The 23211-nt window shown below is 24.5% G+C and overlaps 1 protein-coding gene across 1 annotated transcript in view; it reads left to right on the forward strand.

Annotated features, from left to right (window-relative positions):
• Positions 1-3815: 3815 nt before the first annotated feature.
• tchp (trichoplein keratin filament binding) overlaps positions 3816-23211 on the forward strand; it is a 32692-nt gene continuing 13296 nt past the window's right edge. Inside the window, exons 1-6 of the mRNA XM_062966573.1 lie at positions 3816-3944; positions 12452-12648; positions 16016-16235; positions 19951-20007; positions 20093-20161; positions 21635-21808. Of these exons, the coding sequence (XP_062822643.1) occupies positions 12452-12648; positions 16016-16235; positions 19951-20007; positions 20093-20161; positions 21635-21808 (717 nt within the window). The 5' untranslated portion in view covers positions 3816-3944. The remainder of the gene's footprint in view (positions 3945-12451; positions 12649-16015; positions 16236-19950; positions 20008-20092; positions 20162-21634; positions 21809-23211) is intronic.

A 23211-nucleotide genomic window follows, 5' to 3' on the forward strand; every position in this document is an offset into this window, starting at 1 on the left:
ATATATTATAATGATAATAATAGTAAATATTATTAATGAATTAATAAAATAATAATATACAATGTTATAATAATATAATATATAATAATGTAACATATATAATATAATAATATAATATACAATGCTATAATACAACTTAATTAATACAATTAATATATAATAATAATATAAAATTATATACAATGCTATGAGAATATAATATATAATAATATAACTATATAATGAAACATATATAATATAATAATATAATACTATAAAATACAATGCTATAATATAACATAATACAATTATAATGATAATATAATTAATATAAGGAATTAATAAAATAATAAATTAATATACAATGCTATAATATAATATATAATAATATAACTAATAATGTAACATATAATATTATATTATATTAATATAACATAATATAATAATGTAATATACAATGCTATTATAATAATGCTAATATAATAATAATATAATATAATATACAATGCTAATATAATAATGTAAAATACTATAATAATATACAATGCAGTACAATAATAATATACAATATAATATAATAATATAATAATGTAATAATATTTTACAATGCAATAATGCATAATAATGCAATTCAATAACAATATAATGAATATAATAATAATGTAACAGTATAGAAAGCAATAATACAATATCATATTAAAATATATATTACAATATAATAATAATAATAATAATAATAATAATAATAATAATAATAAAAAAAATGCAATAGTATCCAATGCTATTATATATAATAATTTACAATAAATTGAGGTCAATTTCTCCTCTAATTGCATTGTATGAAATATGAATCCAGCAGCCTACATTCAAACGAATGGGCCTTGAATAATTAATATTAATATTTAATAATTTAAGCCGTCACGAAAGCTGCAACGTTATCCGGATAGGAAAGAAGTTGGAAGGAAAATTATAATATAACAATTCAATACATATTATATTATTATTATATTAAAATATAATAAACAATGATACAATATTATTATATTATATTGTATTATTATTGTTTTATATTATTTCTTTTTTTGTATAAGAATAATAATACAATATAAAATATAATAAACCATAAACAATAATACAATATAATTACATTGTATTATTATTATTTTATCTTCTTTTTTGTATTATTATATTTATATTATTATATTATGTATTATTATATTGCTATTATATTATATTAAAATATAATAAATACAATACAATTATAATATATTGTATTATAGTAACTTATTGTTATTATTATATTTATATTGTATTATTGTATTATATATTATTATAATATGGCTATTATTTTATATTATATTAAGATATAATAAATACAATTATACAATATAGTTATATTATATTGTAATATAGTTTTTAATTATTATTTTATTTATATTACTATATTTATATTCTATAATATATTGTATTATTATATTATCATATTCAAATATAATAAAAAAGAATAGTGTACAGTATAATTATATTATTGTATATATTATTGTAATATTGCTATCATTTTATATCATATTATAATAAATACAATGGTAAAATATTTTATATTGTAATATAGTATGTTATTATTATTTTATTTATATTACTATATTTATATTCTATTATAATGTATTATTATATTATATTATCATATTAAAAATAATTAAAAACAATAGTGTACAGTATAATTATATTATTGTATTATATATTATTATTGCTATTATTTGTATTATATCATATTAAAATATAATAAATACAATTATACAATATATTATATTGTAATATAGCATTTTATTATTATTTTATTTATATTACTATATTTATATTCTATTATAATGTATTATTATATTATATTATCATATTAAAAAATAATAAAAAATAGTGTACAGTATAATTATATTATTGTATTATATATTATTATTGCTATTATTTGTATTATATCATATTAAAATATAATAAATACAATGATACAATATATTATATTGTAATATAGCATTTTATTATTATTTTATTTATATTACTGTATTTATATTCTATTATAATATATTGTATTATTATATTATATTATCATACTAAAAAAGAATAAAAAATAATAGTGTACAGTATAATTGTATTATATATTATTATTGCTATTATTTGTATTATATCACATTAAAATATAATAAATACAATTATACATTATATTGTAATATAGTATTTTATTATTATTATTTTATTTATATTACTATATTTATATTCTATTATAATGTATTATTATATCATATTAAAAAATAATAAAAAATAATAGTGTACAGTATAATTATATTATTGTATTATATATTATTATTGCTATTATTTTTATTATATCATATTAAAATATAATAAATACAATGATACAATATATTATATTGTAATATAGTATTTTATTATTATTTTATTTATATTACTATATTTATATTCTATTATAATATATTGTGTTATTATATTATATTATCATACTAAAAAATAATAAAAAAGAATAGTGTACAGTATAATTGTATTATATTGTATTATAGTATTTTTTATTTTTTATTTACCTTAATAAATTTATATTATAATATATTGTTTTATTATTATATTATTATATTACTATTATATTATTTTATTTATATTACTATATTTATATTCTATTATAATATATTGTATTATTATATTATATTATCATACTAAAAAATAATAAAAAAGAATAGTGTACAGTATAATTGTATTATATTGTATTATAGTATTTTTTATTTACATTAATAAATTTATATTATAATATATTGTATTATTATTATATTATTATATTACTATTATATTATTTTATTTATATTACTATATTTATATTCTATTATAATATATTGTATTATTACATTATATTATCATACTAAAAAATAATAAAAAGAATAGTGTACAGTATAATTGTATTATAGTATTTTTTATTTTTTATTTACATTAATAAATTTATATTATATTATAATATATTGTATTATTATTATATTATTATATTACTATTATATTATTTTATTTATATTACTATATTTATATTCTATTATAATATATTGTATTATTATATTATATTATCATACTAAAAAATAATAAAAAAGAATAGTGTACAGTATAATTGTATTATATTGTATTATAGTATTTTTTATTTACATTAATAAATTTATATTATAATATATTGTATTATTATTATATTATTATATTACTATTATATTATTTTATTTATATTACTATATTTATATTCTATTATAATATATTGTATTATTACATTATATTATCATACTAAAAAATAATAAAAAGAATAGTGTACAGTATAATTGTATTATAGTATTTTTTATTTTTTATTTACATTAATAAATTTATATTATATTATAATATATTGTATTATTATTATATTATTATATTACTATTATATTATATTATACACATAATTATATTGTATTATAGTATTTTTTATTTTTTATTTACCTTAATAAATTTATATTATATTATAATATATTGTATTATTATTATAATATTATTATATTACTATTATATTATATTATACACATAATTATATTGTATTATAGTATTTTTTATTTTTTATTTACCTTAATAAATTTATATTATATTATAATATATTGTATTATTATTATCTTATTATATTACTATTATATTATATTATACACTATATTCTATTATTGATTATACTACAACAATCCTATGAAGTGCTTTCCAATGGGAACCCGGACGTGTAGGGTGAGCAATCGCTTCCAATATGACTCTTCCTCTTTGTCGTTCTAAGGTTGGCCACGCCCCCTCAGAAAAAAAGCGCGCTTTCCCAACCGGAAGCGTTGCCATGGCGACCGCTTCAGCGACACCGGAAGTGGCGGAACCGTTAAAAATGGCGGCGCTGAAGGAGGGAGAAGGCCGCGAGTGAAGGAAAAAAGGTACAAATAATTAATTAATATCGCTAATTAAGAACTGATAATTAATATAATTAATATATATATATATGTGTGTGTGTGTAGACAAAAATAATATGTAAAAGAATAATAATACAATATAAAAATAATATAAAATATTATTATTATTATTAAAAATATAATATTGTAATGCAATATAAAATAATAACATAATATTGTAACACTATGTAAAATAATATAATATTGTATTAGTATGTAAAATGCTAATAATATGTAAAATAATAATATAATATAATATTGTAATACTATGGAAAATAAATAAAATAATATTGTAATACTATGGAAAATAATAATTATATATAAAAATAAAAAATAATTTATGTAATGTAATACTATGTAAAATAATGATGTATGTGTAGACAAAAATAATCTCATGTAACAGAATAATAATACAATATAAAAATAATATAAAATATCATTATTAAAATAATATAATATTGTAATACAATATAAAATAATAACATAATATTGTAACACTATGTAAAAATAATATAATATTGTATTAGTATGTAAAATACTAATAATATGTAAAATAATAATATAATATAATATTGTAATACTATGGAAAATAATAATTATATATAAAAATAAAAAATAATTTATGTACTGTAATACTATGTAAAATAATAATGTGTGTGTAGACAAAAATAATCTCATGTAACAGAATAATAATATAAAAGTAATATAAAATATTATGATTATTTTATTATTATTAATAATAATATATTGTAATACAATATAAAATAATAACATAATATTGTAACACTATGTAAAAATAATATAATATTGTATTAGTATGTAAAATACTAATAATATGTAAAATAATAATATATAATATAATATTGTAATACTATGGAAAATAATAATTATATATAAAAATAAAAAATAATTTATGTAATGTAATACTATGTAAAATAATAATGTGTGTGTAGACAAAAATAATCTCATGTAACAATAATAATACAAAAGTAATATAAAATATTATGATTATTTTATTATTATTAATAATAATATATTGTAATACAATATAAAATAATAACATAATATTGTAACACTATGTAAAAATAATATAATATTGTATTAGTATGTAAAATACTAATAATATGTAAAATAATAATATAATATAATATAATATTGTAATACTATGGAAAATAAATAATATAATATTGTAATACTATGGAAAATAATAATTATATATAAAAATAAAAAATAATTTATGTAATGTAATACTATGTAAAATAATAATGTGTGTGTAGACAAAAATAATCTCATGTAACAGAATAATAATATAATATAAAAGTAATATAAAATATTATTATTATTATTATTAATATAATATTGTAATGCAATATAAAATAATAACATAATATTGTAACACTATGTAAAAATAATATAATATTGTATTAGTATGTAAAATACTAATAATATGTAAAATAATAATATAATATAATATAATATTGTAATACTATGGAAAATAATAATTATATATAAAAATAAAAAATAATTTATGTAATGTAATACTATGGAAAATAATAATGTGTGTGTAGACAAAAATAATCTCATGTAACAGAATAATAATACAAAAGTAATATAAAATATTATGATTATTTTATTATTATTAATAATAATATAATGTAATACAATATAAATATAATAACATAATATTGTAACACTATGTAAAAATAATATAATATTGTATTAGTATGTAAAATACTAATAATATGTAAAATAATAATATATAATATAATATTGTAATACTATGCAGAATAAATAATATAATATTGTAATACTATGGAAAATAATAATTATATATGAAAATAAAAAATAATTTATGTAATGTAATACTATGTAAAATAATAATGTGTGTGTAGACAAAAATAATCTCATGTAACAGAATAATAATATAATATAAAAGTAATATAAAATATTATTATCATTATTAATAATATAATATTGTAATGCAATATAAAATAATAACATAATATTGTAACACTATGTAAAAATAATATAATATTGTATTAGTATGTAAAATACTAATAATATGTAAAATAATAATATATAATATAATATTGTAATACTATGGAAAATAATAATTATATATAAAAATAAAAAATAATTTATGTAATGTAATACTATGTAAAATAATAATGTGTGTGTAGACAAAAATAATCTCATGTAACAGAATAATAATACAATATAAAAATAATATAAAATATTATTATTATTATTATTAATATAATATTGTAATGCAATATAAAATAATAACATAATATTGTAACACTATGTAAAAATAATATAATATTGTATTAGTATGTAAAATACTAATAATATGTAAAATAATAATATAATATAATATAATATTGTAATACTATGGAAAATAATAATTATATATAAAAATAAAAAATAATTTATGTAATGTAATACTATGTAAAATAATAATGTGTGTGTAGACAAAAATAATCTCATGTAACAATAATAATACAAAAGTAATATAAAATATTATGATTATTTTATTATTATTAATAATAATATATTGTAATACAATATAAAATAATAACATAATATTGTAACACTATGTAAAAATAATATAATATTGTATTAGTATGTAAAATACTAATAATATGTAAAATAATAATATAATATAATATAATATTGTAATACTATGGAAAATAAATAATATAATATTGTAATACTATGGAAAATAATAATTATATATAAAAATAAAAAATAATTTATGTAATGTAATACTATGTAAAATAATGATGTATGTGTAGACAAAAATAATCTCATGTAACAGAATAATAATACAATATAAAAGTAATATAAAATATTATTATCATTATTAAAATAATATAATATTGTAATACAATATAAAATAATAACATAATATTGTAACACTATGTAAAAATAATATAATATTGTATTAGTATGTAAAATACTAATAATATGTAAAATAATAATATAATATAATATTGTAATACTATGGAAAATAATAATTATATATAAAAATAAAAAATAATTTATGTAATGTAATACTATGTAAAATAATAATGTGTGTGTAGACAAAAATAATCTCATGTAACAGAATAATAATACAATATAAAAGTAATATAAAATATTATTATTATTATTATTAATATAATATTGTAATGCAATATAAATATAATAATATTGTAACACTATGTAAAAATAATATAATATTGTATTAGTATGTAAAATAATAATAATATGTAAAATAATAATAATACAATATAATGTGATATTTTAAAACTATGTAAAATTAATATAATATAATATTGTAATACTATATAAAATAATAATTATATATAAAAATTAAAAAATAATTTATGTAATATTGTAATACTATGTAAAATAATAATTATTTATAAAATAGTAACAAAATAATTTGATATAATATTGTAATAGTATATAAAATAACAATATAATGTAGTTTTGTAATATAATGTAAAATAATAATTATATATTAAATAATAATTTTTTATATAATATCATAATACTATGTAAAATAAAAATATTATAAGACTATGTAAAATAATAATTATATATAAAAGAATAATAAAATAATTTTATATAATACTATATAAAATAATAATACAATGTAATATTGTAATATTAAATAATAATAATAATAATAATAATAATAATAATAACAACAATAATAATTAATATGTAATATGTAATACAGTAGAGTCTCACTAATCCAAGCCTCGCTTATCCAAATAGTCAATGTTTCCAATATATCGTGATACTTTGGAGCTAAATTCGTAAATACAGTAATTACAACATAACATTACTGCGTATTGAACTACTTTTTCTGTCAAATTTGTTGTATAACATGAAGTTTTGGTGCTTAATTTGTAAAATCATAACCTAATTTGATGTTTAATAGGCTTTTCCTTGATCAGTCCTTATTATCCAAGATATTCGCTTATCCAAGCTTCTGCCGGCCCGTTTAGCTTGGATTAGTGACTCTACTGTATAATGTATTATTGTAATACTATATAAACTATATATACTATAGCTGGCTCTGACTGTTTCGTGTCTGTTTTTTTAGTGTTATTGTTTATTTACTGTCCTGATTTTTGAGTTTTTAAATAACTGGAGCGAGATTGTGTTCATTTTCATGGTTTCCTCCTTCCTGTTGAGATTGTCCACGTGCTTATGGATTTTCATGGCTTCTCTGTGTGGTCTGACGTGGTGGTTGTGAGAGTGGTCCAGCATTTCTGTGTCCTCAAACAACATGCAGTGTCCAGGTTGGTTCATCTCGTGCTCTGCTGTGGTCCCTGTGTAGACATGGCCCCAACGTGGACACGGTCCTTAAGTACACATGGTGGCTACACAGACATGGTGGTGACCTGGACATGGTGGCTACGTCAATATGGGGGCTACATGGAGATGGTCTCTACATGGAGATGGTCCATACAAGGACATGATCCTTATGCGGACATAGTCCTGAGGTGGACATGGTCCCTAGGTGGACATGGTGGCTACGTGGACATGGTGACTACAAGGACCATGGGCCTTACATGGACATGGTCCCTAGGTGGACATGGTGGCTACGTGGACATGGTCACTATGAAGACATGGTCCCTACAAGGACCATGGGCCTTACATGGACATGGTCCCTAGGTGGACATGGTGGCTACGTGGACATGGTGACTACAAGGACCATGGGCCTTACATGGACATGGTCCCTAGGTGGACATGGTGGCTACGTGGACATGGTGACTACAAGGACCATGGGCCTTACATGGACATGGTCCCTAGGTGGACATGGTGGCTACGTGGACATGGTGACTACAAGGACCATGGGCCTTACATGGACATGGTCCCTAGGTGGACATGGTGGCTACGTGGACATGGTCACTATGAAGACATGGTCCCTACAAGGACCATGGGCCTTACATGGACATGGTCCCTAGGTGGACATGGTGGCTACGTGGACATGGTCACTACAAGGACCATGGGCCTTACATGGACATGGTCCCTAGGTGGACATGGTGGCTACGTGGACATGGTCACTATGAAGACATGGTCCCTACAAGGACCATGGGCCTTACATGGACATGGTCCCTAGGTGGACATGGTGGCTACGTGGACATGGTCCCTACAAGGACCATGGGCCTTACATGGACATGGTCCCTAGGTGGACATGGTGGCTACGTGGACATGGTCACTACAAGGACCATGGGCCTTACATGGACATGGTCCCTAGGTGGACATGGTGGCTACGTGGACATGGTCACTATGAAGACATGGTCCCTACAAGGACCATGGGCCTTACATGGACATGGTCCCTAGGTGGACATGGTGGCTACGTGGACATGGTCCCTACAAGGACCATGGGCCTTACATGGACATGGTCCCTAGGTGGACATGGTGGCTACGTGGACATGGTGACTACAAGGACCATGGGCCTTACATGGACATGGTCCCTAGGTGGACATGGTGGCTACGTGGACATGGTCCCTACAAGGACCATGGGCCTTACATGGACATGGTCCCTAGGTGGACATGGTGGCTACGTGGACATGGTCACTACAAGGACCATGGGCCTTACATGGACATGGTCCCTAGGTGGACATGGTGGCTACGTGGACATGGTCACTATGAAGACATGGTCCCTACAAGGACCATGGGCCTTACATGGACATGGTCCCTAGGTGGACATGGTCCCCGTGTGGAAGTGGTGGCTACGTGGACATGGTCCCTACAAGGACCATGGGCCTTACATGGACATGGTCCCTAGGTGGACATGGTGGCTACGTGGACATGGTGACTACAAGGACCATGGGCCTTACATGGACATGGTCCCCGTGTGGAAGTGGTGGCTACGTGGACATGGTCCCTAGGTAGACATGGTGGCTACGTGGACATGGTCCCTACAAGGACCATGGGCCTTACATGGACATGGTCCCTAGGTGGACATGGTGGCTACGTGGACATGGTCCCTACAAGGACCATGGGCCTTACATGGACATGGTCCCTAGGTAGACATGGTGGCTACGTGGACATGGTCCCTACAAGGACCATGGGCCTTACATGGACATGGTCCCTAGGTGGACATGGTGGCTACGTGGACATGGTGACTACAAGGACCATGGGCCTTACATGGACATGGTCCCTAGGTGGACATGGTGGCTACGTGGACATGGTGACTACAAGGACCATGGGCCTTACATGGACATGGTCCCTAGGTGGACATGGTGGCTACGTGGACATGGTGACTACAAGGACCATGGGCCTTACATGGACATGGTCCCTAGGTGGACATGGTGGCTACGTGGACATGGTCCCTACAAGGACCATGGGCCTTACATGGACATGGTCCCTAGGTGGACATGGTGGCTACGTGGACATGGTCACTACAAGGACCATGGGCCTTACATGGACATGGTCCCTAGGTGGACATGGTGGCTACGTGGACATGGTCACTATGAAGACATGGTCCCTACAAGGACCATGGGCCTTACATGGACATGGTCCCTAGGTGGACATGGTCCCCGTGTGGAAGTGGTGGCTACGTGGACATGGTCCCTACAAGGACCATGGGCCTTACATGGACATGGTCCCTAGGTGGACATGGTCCCCGTGTGGAAGTGGTGGCTACGTGGACATGGTCCCTACAAGGACCATGGGCCTTACATGGACATGGTCCCTAGGTGGACATGGTGGCTACGTGGACATGGTGACTACAAGGACCATGGGCCTTACATGGACATGGTCCCCGTGTGGAAGTGGTGGCTACGTGGACATGGTCCCTAGGTAGACATGGTGGCTACGTGGACATGGTCCCTACAAGGACCATGGGCCTTACATGGACATGGTCCCTAGGTGGACATGGTGGCTACGTGGACATGGTCCCTACAAGGACCATGGGCCTTACATGGACATGGTCCCTAGGTAGACATGGTGGCTACGTGGACATGGTCCCTACAAGGACCATGGGCCTTACATGGACATGGTCCCTAGGTGGACATGGTGGCTACGTGGACATGGTGACTACAAGGACCATGGGCCTTACATGGACATGGTCCCTAGGTGGACATGGTGGCTACGTGGACATGGTGACTACAAGGACCATGGGCCTTACATGGACATGGTCCCTAGGTGGACATGGTGGCTACGTGGACATGGTGACTACAAGGACCATGGGCCTTACATGGACATGGTCCCTAGGTGGACATGGTGGCTACGTGGACATGGTGACTACAAGGACCATGGGCCTTACATGGACATGGTCCCTAGGTGGACATGGTGGCTACGTGGACATGGTCCCTACAAGGACCATGGGCCTTACATGGACATGGTCCCTAGGTGGACATGGTGGCTACGTGGACATGGTCACTACAAGGACCATGGGCCTTACATGGACATGGTCCCTAGGTGGACATGGTGGCTACGTGGACATGGTCACTATGAAGACATGGTCCCTACAAGGACCATGGGCCTTACATGGACATGGTCCCTAGGTGGACATGGTCCCCGTGTGGAAGTGGTGGCTACGTGGACATGGTCCCTACAAGGACCATGGGCCTTACATGGACATGGTCCCTAGGTGGACATGGTGGCTACGTGGACATGGTGACTACAAGGACCATGGGCCTTACATGGACATGGTCCCTAGGTGGACATGGTGGCTACGTGGACATGGTGACTACAAGGACCATGGGCCTTACATGGACATGGTCCCTAGGTGGACATGGTGGCTACGTGGACATGGTGACTACAAGGACCATGGGCCTTACATGGACATGGTCCCTAGGTGGACATGGTGGCTACGTGGACATGGTCCCTACAAGGACCATGGGCCTTACATGGACATGGTCCCTAGGTGGACATGGTGGCTACGTGGACATGGTCACTACAAGGACCATGGGCCTTACATGGACATGGTCCCTAGGTGGACATGGTGGCTACGTGGACATGGTCACTATGAAGACATGGTCCCTACAAGGACCATGGGCCTTACATGGACATGGTCCCTAGGTGGACATGGTCCCCGTGTGGAAGTGGTGGCTACGTGGACATGGTCCCTACAAGGACCATGGGCCTTACATGGACATGGTCCCTAGGTGGACATGGTGGCTACGTGGACATGGTCACTACAAGGACCATGGGCCTTACATGGACATGGTCCCCGTGTGGAAGTGGTGGCTACGTGGACATGGTCCCTAGGTAGACATGGTGGCTACGTGGACATGGTCACTATGAAGACATGGTCCCTACAAAGACCATGGGCCTTACATGGACATGGTCCCCGTGTGGAAGTGGTGGCTACGTGGACATGGTCCTTACGTACGCATGGTCCCTAGGTAGACATGGTTTCTCTGTAGGCATCGTTGGGGGTCCACACAACCTGAGGAACCCTATTAAGGAAGCCTGGAGACGTTTGGTGGGAAATTGGACCTTGATGGGAGTTGTAGTTGACGGTCCTGCCTCCCCTGCAGATGGCGCTGCCCTCCTCTTCCTATTGGTCGCCCCGGTGGGCGGGGCCGGAGCGTCGCCAGGAGTGGCTGGTGCGTCGTCGGGAGGAGGAGCTCCGGTCCCGGGCGCAGTGGGAACGGGCCAGCCGGGACTTCCGACAGAGCCGGGCCTGCGCCGCCAAGCACGACGAGTGGGCCTCACCCAAGTCCTTCCAGGCCAGGTATTATTATTATTATTATTATTAATATTATTATTATTATTATATTTTTTATTATTATTGTTATTATTGTATAGGATTACAGGCCTTATTATTATTAATTAATTATTATTGTTACCACCTATTATTATTATTATTATTATATTATTCTATAGGATTACAGTCCATATTATTATTATTATAGTATTATATAGGATAGATATTATTATTATTATTATTATTATTATTATTATTATATTTTTTATTATTATTATTGTATAGGATTACAGGCCTTATTATTATTAATTAATTAGTTATTATTATTACCACCTATTATTATATATTATTTTATAGGATTACAGTCCATATTATTATTATAATATTATATAGGATAGATATTATTATTATTATTATATTTTTTATTATTATTATTGTATAGGATTACAGGCCTTATTATTATTAATTAATTATTATTATTACCACCTATTATTATTATATATTATTTTATAGGATTACAGTCCATATTATTGTTATAATATTATATAGGATAGATATTATTATTATTATTATTGTGTAGGATTACAGGCCTTATTATTATTAATTAATTATTATTGTTACCACCTATTATTATTATTATTATATTATTCTATAGGATTACAGTCCATATTATTATTATTATAGTATTATATAGGATAGATATGATTATTATTATTATTATTATATTTTTATTATTATTATTGTGTAGGATTACAGGCCTCATTATTATTAATTAATTATTATTATTACCACCTATTATTATTATATATTATTTTATAGGATTACAGTCCATATTATTATTATAATATTATATAGGATAGATATTATTATTATTATTATATTTTTTATTATTATTATTGTATAGGATTACAGGCATTATTATTAATTAATTATTATTGTTACCACCTATTATTATTATATATTATTTTATAGGATTACAGTCCATATTATTATTATAATATTATATAGGATAGATATTATTATTATTATTATTATTGTATAGGATTACAGGACTTATTATTATTAATTAATTATTATTATTACCACCTATTATTATTATATATCATTTATAGGATTACAGTCCATATTATCATAATATTATATAGGATAGGTATTATTATTATTATTATTATTATTATTATTAGAGAGGACGATAGACCATTATTATTATTATTATAATTATTATTATTATTAGGTAGTACCATAGACCATATTTTAATTATAATATTATAATAATAATTATTATTACATAGGATGATAGACTATTATTATTATTATTATTATTATTATATATTATGTTATAGGATTACAGGCCATATTATTATTATTATTATCACATAGGATGATAGACTATTATTATTATTATATATTATTTTATAGGATTACAGGCCATATTACTATTATTATTATGATTATTAGATAGGATGATAGACTATTATTATTATTAATATTATATGTTATTTTATAGGATTACAGGCCATATTACTATTATTATTATTATTACATAAGATGATAGACTATTATTATTATTATTATTAATATTATATGTTATTTTATAGGATTACAGGCCATATTATTGTTATTATTACATAGGATGATAGACTATTATTATTATTATTATTATTATTATTATTATTGTATGTTATTTTATAGGATTACAGGCCATATTATTATTATTATTATTATTATTATTATTATTACATAGGATGATATACATTATTATTATTATTATATATTATTTTATAGGATTACAGGCCATATTATTATTATTATTATTATTATTACATAGGATGATAGACTATTATTATTATTAATATTTTATTTTATTTTATAGGATTACAGGCCATATTATTATTATTATTATTATTATTATTATTATTAGATAGGATGATAGACTATTATTATTATATTATTATTTTATAGGGTTACAGGCCATATTATTATTATTATTATTATTATTATTATTATTATTATTATTATTATTATGTAGGATAGATCATATTATTATTATTATTATTATTATTATTATTATTATTGTATGACACAGCAAAGAATATAGAATATTTATAGAATATATAACGTATAAATAAAATAAAATAAATAGATAAAATAGACAAAATAAATAAAATAATAAATAAAATAGATAAAATAAATAAAATACATAGATAAAATAAATAAAATAGATAAAATAGACAAAATAAATAAAATAGATAAAATAAATAAAATAGATAAAATAGATAAAATAGATAAAATAAATAAAATAGATAAAATAAATGAAATAGATAAAATAAATAAAATAGATAATATAAAATAAATAGATAAAATAAATAACATTGATAAAATAGATAAAATAAATAACATTGATAAAATAGATAAAATAAATAAAATAGATAAAATAAATAAAATCTATAAAATAAATAAAATAGATAAAATAAATAAAATAGATAAAAGACAAAATAAATAAGATAAATAGATTAGATAAAATAAATAAAATAGATAAAATAAATAAAATAAATATGATAGATACAATAAATAAAATAGATAAAATAAATAAATAAAATAAATTAGATAAAATAGATAAAATAGATAAAATAAATAAAATAGATGAAATAAATAAGGTAGATAAAATTAATAAAATAAATAAATAAATAAAATAGATAAAATAGATAAAATAAAATAGACAAAATAGATAAAATAGACAAAATAAATAAGATAAAATAGATTAGATAAAATAGATAAAATAGATAAAATAAATAAAATAAATATGATAGATAAAATAAATAAAATAGATAAAATAAATAAATAAAATAAATTAGATAAAATAGATAAAATAGATAAAATAAATAAAATAGATGAAATAAATAAGGTAGATAAAATTAATAAAATAAATAAATAAATAAAATAGATAAAATAGATAAAATAAAATAGATAAAATAGACAAAATAGATAAAATAGACAAAATAAATAAGATAAAATAGATTAGATAAAATAGATAAAATAGATAAAATAAATAAAATAAATATGATAGATAAAATAAATAAAATAGATAAAATAAATAAATAAAATAAATTAGATAAAATAGATAAAATAGATAAAATAAATAAAATAGATGAAATAAATAAGGTAGATAAAATTAATAAAATAAATAAATAAATAAAATAGATAAAATAGATAAAATAAAATAGATAAAATAGACAAAATAGATAAAATAGACAAAATAAATAAGATAAAATAGATTAGATAAAATAGATAAAATAGATAAAATAAAATAGATAAAATAAATAAAATAAATAAAATAGATTAGATAAAATAAATGAAATAAATAAATTATATTATTCCTGTCTCCGACCCGCAGCATGAGCGCCTTCGAGGAGCGTGAGGAGCAGAAGGAGGAGCCTCGGGAGGCCCGCCTGGAGCGGAGGAAGCGGCACCTGCGGAACTTCCTGCAGCAGGAACAGGCAGCGCTGGCCCAGGAGCTGCGGGACCTGAGACTCCGCGCACGGGCAGAAGGCGCCCAGGCCCTGCGCGTCAAGGGACAGGCCCTCAAGGGGGAGCGGCAGCAGCGCAACCAGCAGGTAGAATTATAAAAGATTATAGGCAGAAATATTCACATTAAAATAATAGCAAGAAATATATGCAGGAATATTCACATTAAAATATACGCAGAAATAATCGTAAAATTGTCATGAAAATATATGCAGGAATATTCACTTTAAATAATTGTGAAAAAATATATACAGAAATATTCACATTAAAATAATTGTAAAAAAATATATGCAGGAATATTCACATTAAAATATACGCAGAAATAATCATACAATTATCATGAAAATATATGCAGGAATATTCACTTTAAATAATTGTGAAAAAATATATACAGAAATATTCACATTAAAATAATTGTAAAAAAATATATGCAGGAATATTCACATTAAAATATACGCAGAAATAATCATACAATTATCATGAAAATATATGCAGGAATATTCACTTTAAATAATTGTGAAAAAATATATACAGAAATATTCACATTAAAATAATTGTAAAAAAATATATGCAGGAATATTCACATTAAAATATACGCAGAAATAATCATACAATTATCATGAAAATATATGCAGGAATATTCATATTAAAATATATGCAGAAATATTCACTTTAAATAATTGTGAAAAAATATATACAGAAATATTCACTTAAAATAATTGTAAAAAAATATATGCAGGAATATTCACATTAAAATATACGCAGGAATATTCACATTAAACTATACGCAGAAATAATCATAAAATTATCATGAAAATATATGCAGGAATATTCATATTAAAATATATGCAGAAATATTCACTTTAAATAATTGTGAAAAAATATATACAGAAATATTCACTTAAAATAATTGTAAAAAAATATATGCAGGAATATTCACATTAAAATATACGCAGAAATAATCATAAAATTATCATGAAAATATATGCAGAAATATTCACTTTAAATAATTGTGAAAAAATATATACAGAAATATTCACTTAAAATAATTGTAAAAAAATATATGCAGGAATATTCACATTAAAATATACGCAGAAATAATCATACAATTATCATGAAAATATATGCAGGAATATTCATATTAAAATATATGCAGAAATATTCACTTTAAATAATTGTGAAAAAATATATACAGAAATATTCACTTAAAATAATTGTAAAAAAATATATGCAGGAATATTCACATTAAAATATACGCAGAAATAATCATAAAATTATCATGAAAATATATGCAGAAATATTCACTTTAAATAATTGTGAAAAAATATATACAGAAATATTCACATTAAAATAATTGTAAAAAAATATATGCAGGAATATTCACATTAAAATATACGCAGAAATAATCATACAATTATCATGAAAATATATGCAGGAATATTCATATTAAAATATATGCAGAAATATTCACTTTAAATAATTGTGAAAAAATATATACAGAAATATTCACTTAAAATAATTGTAAAAAAATATATGCAGGAATATTCACATTAAAATATACGCAGAAATAATCATAAAATTATCATGAAAATATATGCAGAAATATTCACTTTAAATAATTGTGAAAAAATATATACAGAAATATTCACATTAAAATAATTGTAAAAAAATATATGCAGGAATATTCACATTAAAATATACGCAGAAATAATCATACAATTATCATGAAAATATATGCAGGAATATTCATATTAAAATATATGCAGAAATATTCACTTTAAATAATTGTGAAAAAATATATACAGAAATATTCACTTAAAATAATTGTAAAAAAATATATGCAGGAATATTCACATTAAAATATACGCAGAAATAATCATAAAATTATCATGAAAATATATGCAGAAATATTCACTTTAAATAATTGTGAAAAAATATATACAGAAATATTCACTTAAAATAATTGTAAAAAAATATATGCAGGAATATTCACATTAAAATATACGCAGAAATAATCATAAAATTATCATGAAAATATATGCAGAAATATTCACTTTAAATAATTGTGAAAAAATATATACAGAAATATTCACATTAAAATAATTGTAAAAAAATATATGCAGGAATATTCACATTAAAATATACGCAGAAATAATCATACAATTATCATGAAAATATATGCAGGAATATTCATATTAAAATATATGCAGAAATATTCACTTTAAATAATTGTGAAAAAATATATACAGAAATATTCACTTAAAATAATTGTAAAAAAATATATGCAGGAATATTCACATTAAAATATACGCAGAAATAATCGTAAAATTATCATGAAAATATATGCAGAAATATTCACTTTAAATAATTTTGAAAAAATATATACAGAAATATTCACATTAAAATATATGCAGAAATATTCACATTAAAATATACGCAGAAATATCCACATAAAATAATTGTGAAAAAGTATATACAGAAATATTCACATAAAATATATGCAGAAATATTCACATTAAAATATACGCAGAAATATTCACTTAAAATAATTGTGAAAAATATATACAGAAATATCCACATAAAATAATTGTGAAAAAATATATACAGAAATATTCACTTAAAATCATTGTAAAAATATATATGCAGGAATATTCACATTAAAATATATACAGAAATATTCACATTAAAATGTATGCAGAAATATTCACTTAAAATAATTGTGAAAAAATATATGCAGGAATATTCACATTAAAATATACACAGAAATATTCACATTAAAATATATGCAGAAATATTCACTGAAAATGAAAAAATATACGCAGGAATATTAATTTTAAAATATACACAGAAATATTCACTTAAAATAATTGTGAAAAAGTATATGCAGAAATATTCACATTAAAATATATGCAGAAATATTCACACAAAATAATTGTAAAAAATATGTGCAGAAATATTCACATTAAAATAAACACAGAAATTCACATTAAAATATATGCAGAAATATTCACACAAAATAATTGTAAAAAACATATGCAGGAATATTCACATTAAAATATACGCAGAGATATTAACTTAAAATCATTGTAAAAATATATATGCAGGAATATTCACATTAAAATAAACACAGAAATATTCACATTAAAATATATGCAGAAATATTCAAATGAAAATATATGCAGAAATATTCACTGAAAATAATTGTGAAAAAATATACGCAGGAATATTCACATTAAAATATATGCAGAAATATTGACTTTAAATAATTGTAAAAAAAAGTATATGCAGGAATGTTCACATTAAAATATATGCAGGAATCGTCATAAAGTAATTGTAAAAATAATCGTAAAAATATTTGCAGAAATATTCATATTAAAATAATTGTAAAAATATTTGCAGAAATATTGTAAACATATTTGCAGAAATAATCACAAAAATATATGCAGAAATATTCATATTAAAATAATTGTAAAAATATTTGCAGAAAAATAGTAAACATATTTGCAGAAATAATCACAAAAATATATGCAGAAATATTCATATTAAAATAATTGTAAAATATTTGCAGAAAAAAATGACAAAAATATTTTTGGAGAAAAATCACAAAAAATTATTTAAAAATAATATTCGTGGAAATGTCCGCAAAAATATTCATAGAAATGTTCACAAAAATAATTGTAAAAATGTAAAACGTTTGCAGAAAAATTCACAAAAATACTCATAAATATATTTGCAGAAAAATTCACAAAAATAATCATGAAAATATTTGCAGAAATATTCAACAAGAATTCTTTCCACCGGCAGGTTGCGGAAGAGCGTCTCTACGAGTGTTGGAAGAAGAACAGCGCGAGGCTGCGGGAGGTGAGGACCGATCCCTCCCGACAGATGGCCATCCAGCCGTAGAAACAGAAATTTCCGTAATAGAAATCTATATATTTCCCTGCAGGTTGAATCCGAACTGCACCGGAAACACGTGGTAGAAGCCTGGGCCGACCAGAAGGCCCAGAAGAAAGAGGTAATAATAATAATAATAATAATAATAATAATAATAATAATAATAGAATATTAAATATTCCCAGAAATATTCACAAAAATATTGGCTAATAATAATAATAATAGAATATTCACAAAATATTGGCTAATAATAATATTAGAATATTCCCAGAAATATTCACAAAAATATTGGCTAATAATAATAATAATAGAATATTCACAAAAATATTGGCTAATAATAATATTAGAATATTCCCAGAAATATTCACAAAAATATTGGATAATAATAATAATATTAGAATATTCCCAGAAATATTCACAAAAATATTGGATAATAATAATAGAATATTCACAAAAATATTGGCTAATAACAATAATAATAATAATAATAATAGAATATTCCCAGAAATATTCACAAAAATATTGGCTAATAATAATAATAATAATAATAATAATAATAGAATATTCACAAAATATTGGCTAATAATAATATTAGAATATTCCCAGAAATATTCACAAAAGTATTGGCTAATAATAATAATAATAATAATAATATTAGAATATTCCCAGAAATATTCACAAAAATATTGGCTAATAATAATAATAGAATATTCACAAAATATTGGCTAATAATAATATTAGAATATTCCCAGAAATATTCACAAAAATATTGGATAATAATAATAATAGAATATTCACAAAAATATTGGCTTATACTAATAATAATAATAATAATAATAATAATAGAATATTACCAGAAATATTCACAAAAGTATTGGCTAATAATAATAATAGACTATTAACAAAATATTCACAAAAATATTGGCTAATAATAATAATAATAATAGAATATTCACAAAAATATTGGCTAATAATAATAATAATAATAATAGAATATTCACAAAAGTATTGGCTAATAATAATAATAATAGAATATTAGAATATTCCCAGAAATATTCACAAAAGTATTGGCTAATAATAATAATAATAGAATATTCACAAACATATTGGCTAATAATAATAATAGAATATTAGAATATTCCCAGAAAGATTCACAAAAGTATTGGTTAATAATAATAATATTAGAATATTCCCAGAAATATTCACAAAAATATTGGCTAATAATAATAATAATAATAGAATATTAGAATATTCCCAGAAATATTCACAAAAATATTGGCTAATAATAATAATAATAATAATAATAATAATAGAATATTCACAAAAGTATTGGCTAATAATAATAATAATATTTTCAGAAATATTGGCATGAAAATAATAATAGTAATGTAGTAATAATTAGTAATAATAGGTTAATACAATATAATATTATAATAATAGTATAGTAATAATAAATTAATATATAATAAAATGATATAATAATATCGTAATAATAATATTCTATTTTAATAATTGTGGTAATTAATAATAATGCATAATAATGTCATAATAATGTAACATTCGGCTATTTTATTTCCCTCCTCCCCGAAACAAGCGGGAAACGGCCGAGAAGAAGGAGACGATCCGGGCCGGAAACGAGTTCGAGAAGGCCCGCCGGGAAGCGCTGGAGCGCATGAAGGAAGCGGAAGAAAAGCGGAAGGAGGAGGAGAGGAAGCGAGCGGAGGCCCTGCGGGGACAAGTGGAGGAGCTGAAGCGGCGCGAGGAGGAGGTACGGGATGCAATGCTGCAGCGTGATCCCCGTCTGGCCCATTCAATGCAATGCTGCAGCGTGAGCCCTGTCTTGCCCATTCAGTGCAGCTAATTGGCTAATAATAATAATAATAATAATAATAGAATATTCTCACAAATATTCACAAAAGTATTGGCTAATAATAATAATAATAATAATAATAATATTAGAATATTCCCAGAAATATTCACAAAAGTATTAGCTAATAATAATAGTAATAATAATAATAATAATAATAATAATAATAATAGAATATTCAGAAAAGCATTGGCTAATAATAATATTAGAATATTCCCAGAAATATTCACAAAAGTATTGGCTAATAATAATAATAATAATAATAATAATAATAATAGAATATTCCCAGAAATATTCACAAAAATATTGGCTAATAATAATAATAATAATAATAATAGAATATTCAGAAAAGTATTGGCTAATAATAATAATAGAATATTCCCAGAAATATTCACAAAAGTATTGGCTAATAATAATAATAATAATAATAATAGAATATTTAGAAAAGTATTGGCTAATAATAATAATAGAATATTCTCACAAATATTCACAAAAGTATTGGCTAATAATAATAATAATAATAATAATAATAGAATATTCTCACAAATATTCACAAAAGTATTGGCTAATAATAATAATAATAATAATAATATTAGAATATTCCCAGAAATATTCACAAAAGTATTGGCTAATAATAATAATAATAATAATAATAATAATATTAGAATATTCCCAGAAATATTCACAAAAGTATTAGCTAATAATAATAATAATAATAATAATAATAATAATAGAATATTCCCAGAAATATTCACAAAAATATTGGCTAATAATAATAATAAGTGGACAAGTGGAGGAGCTGAAGCGGCGCGAGGAGGAGGTACGGGATGCGCTGCAGCGTGATCCCCGTCTTGCCCATTCAATGCAATGCTGCAGCGTGAGCCCTGTCTTGCCCATTCAGTGCAGCTAATTGGCTAATAATAATAATAATAATAATAATAGAATATTCTCACAAATATTCACAAAAGTATTGGCTAATAATAATAATAATAATAATAATAATAATAATAATATTAGAATATTCCCAGAAATATTCACAAAAGTATTAGCTAATAATAATAATAATAATAATAATAATAATAGAATATTCCCAGAAATATTCACAAAAGTATTAGCTAATAATAATAATAATAATAATAATAATAATAATAATAATAATAGAATATTCTCACAAATATTCACAAAAGTATTGGCTAATAATAATAATAATAATAATAATAATATTAGAATATTCCCAGAAATATTCACAAAAGTATTAGCTAATAATAATAATAATAATAATAATAATAATAATAATAGAATAT

This window comes from Anolis carolinensis, unplaced genomic scaffold (assembly GCF_035594765.1).
Source record: "Anolis carolinensis isolate JA03-04 unplaced genomic scaffold, rAnoCar3.1.pri scaffold_24, whole genome shotgun sequence".
Lineage (NCBI taxonomy): Eukaryota > Metazoa > Chordata > Lepidosauria > Squamata > Dactyloidae > Anolis > Anolis carolinensis.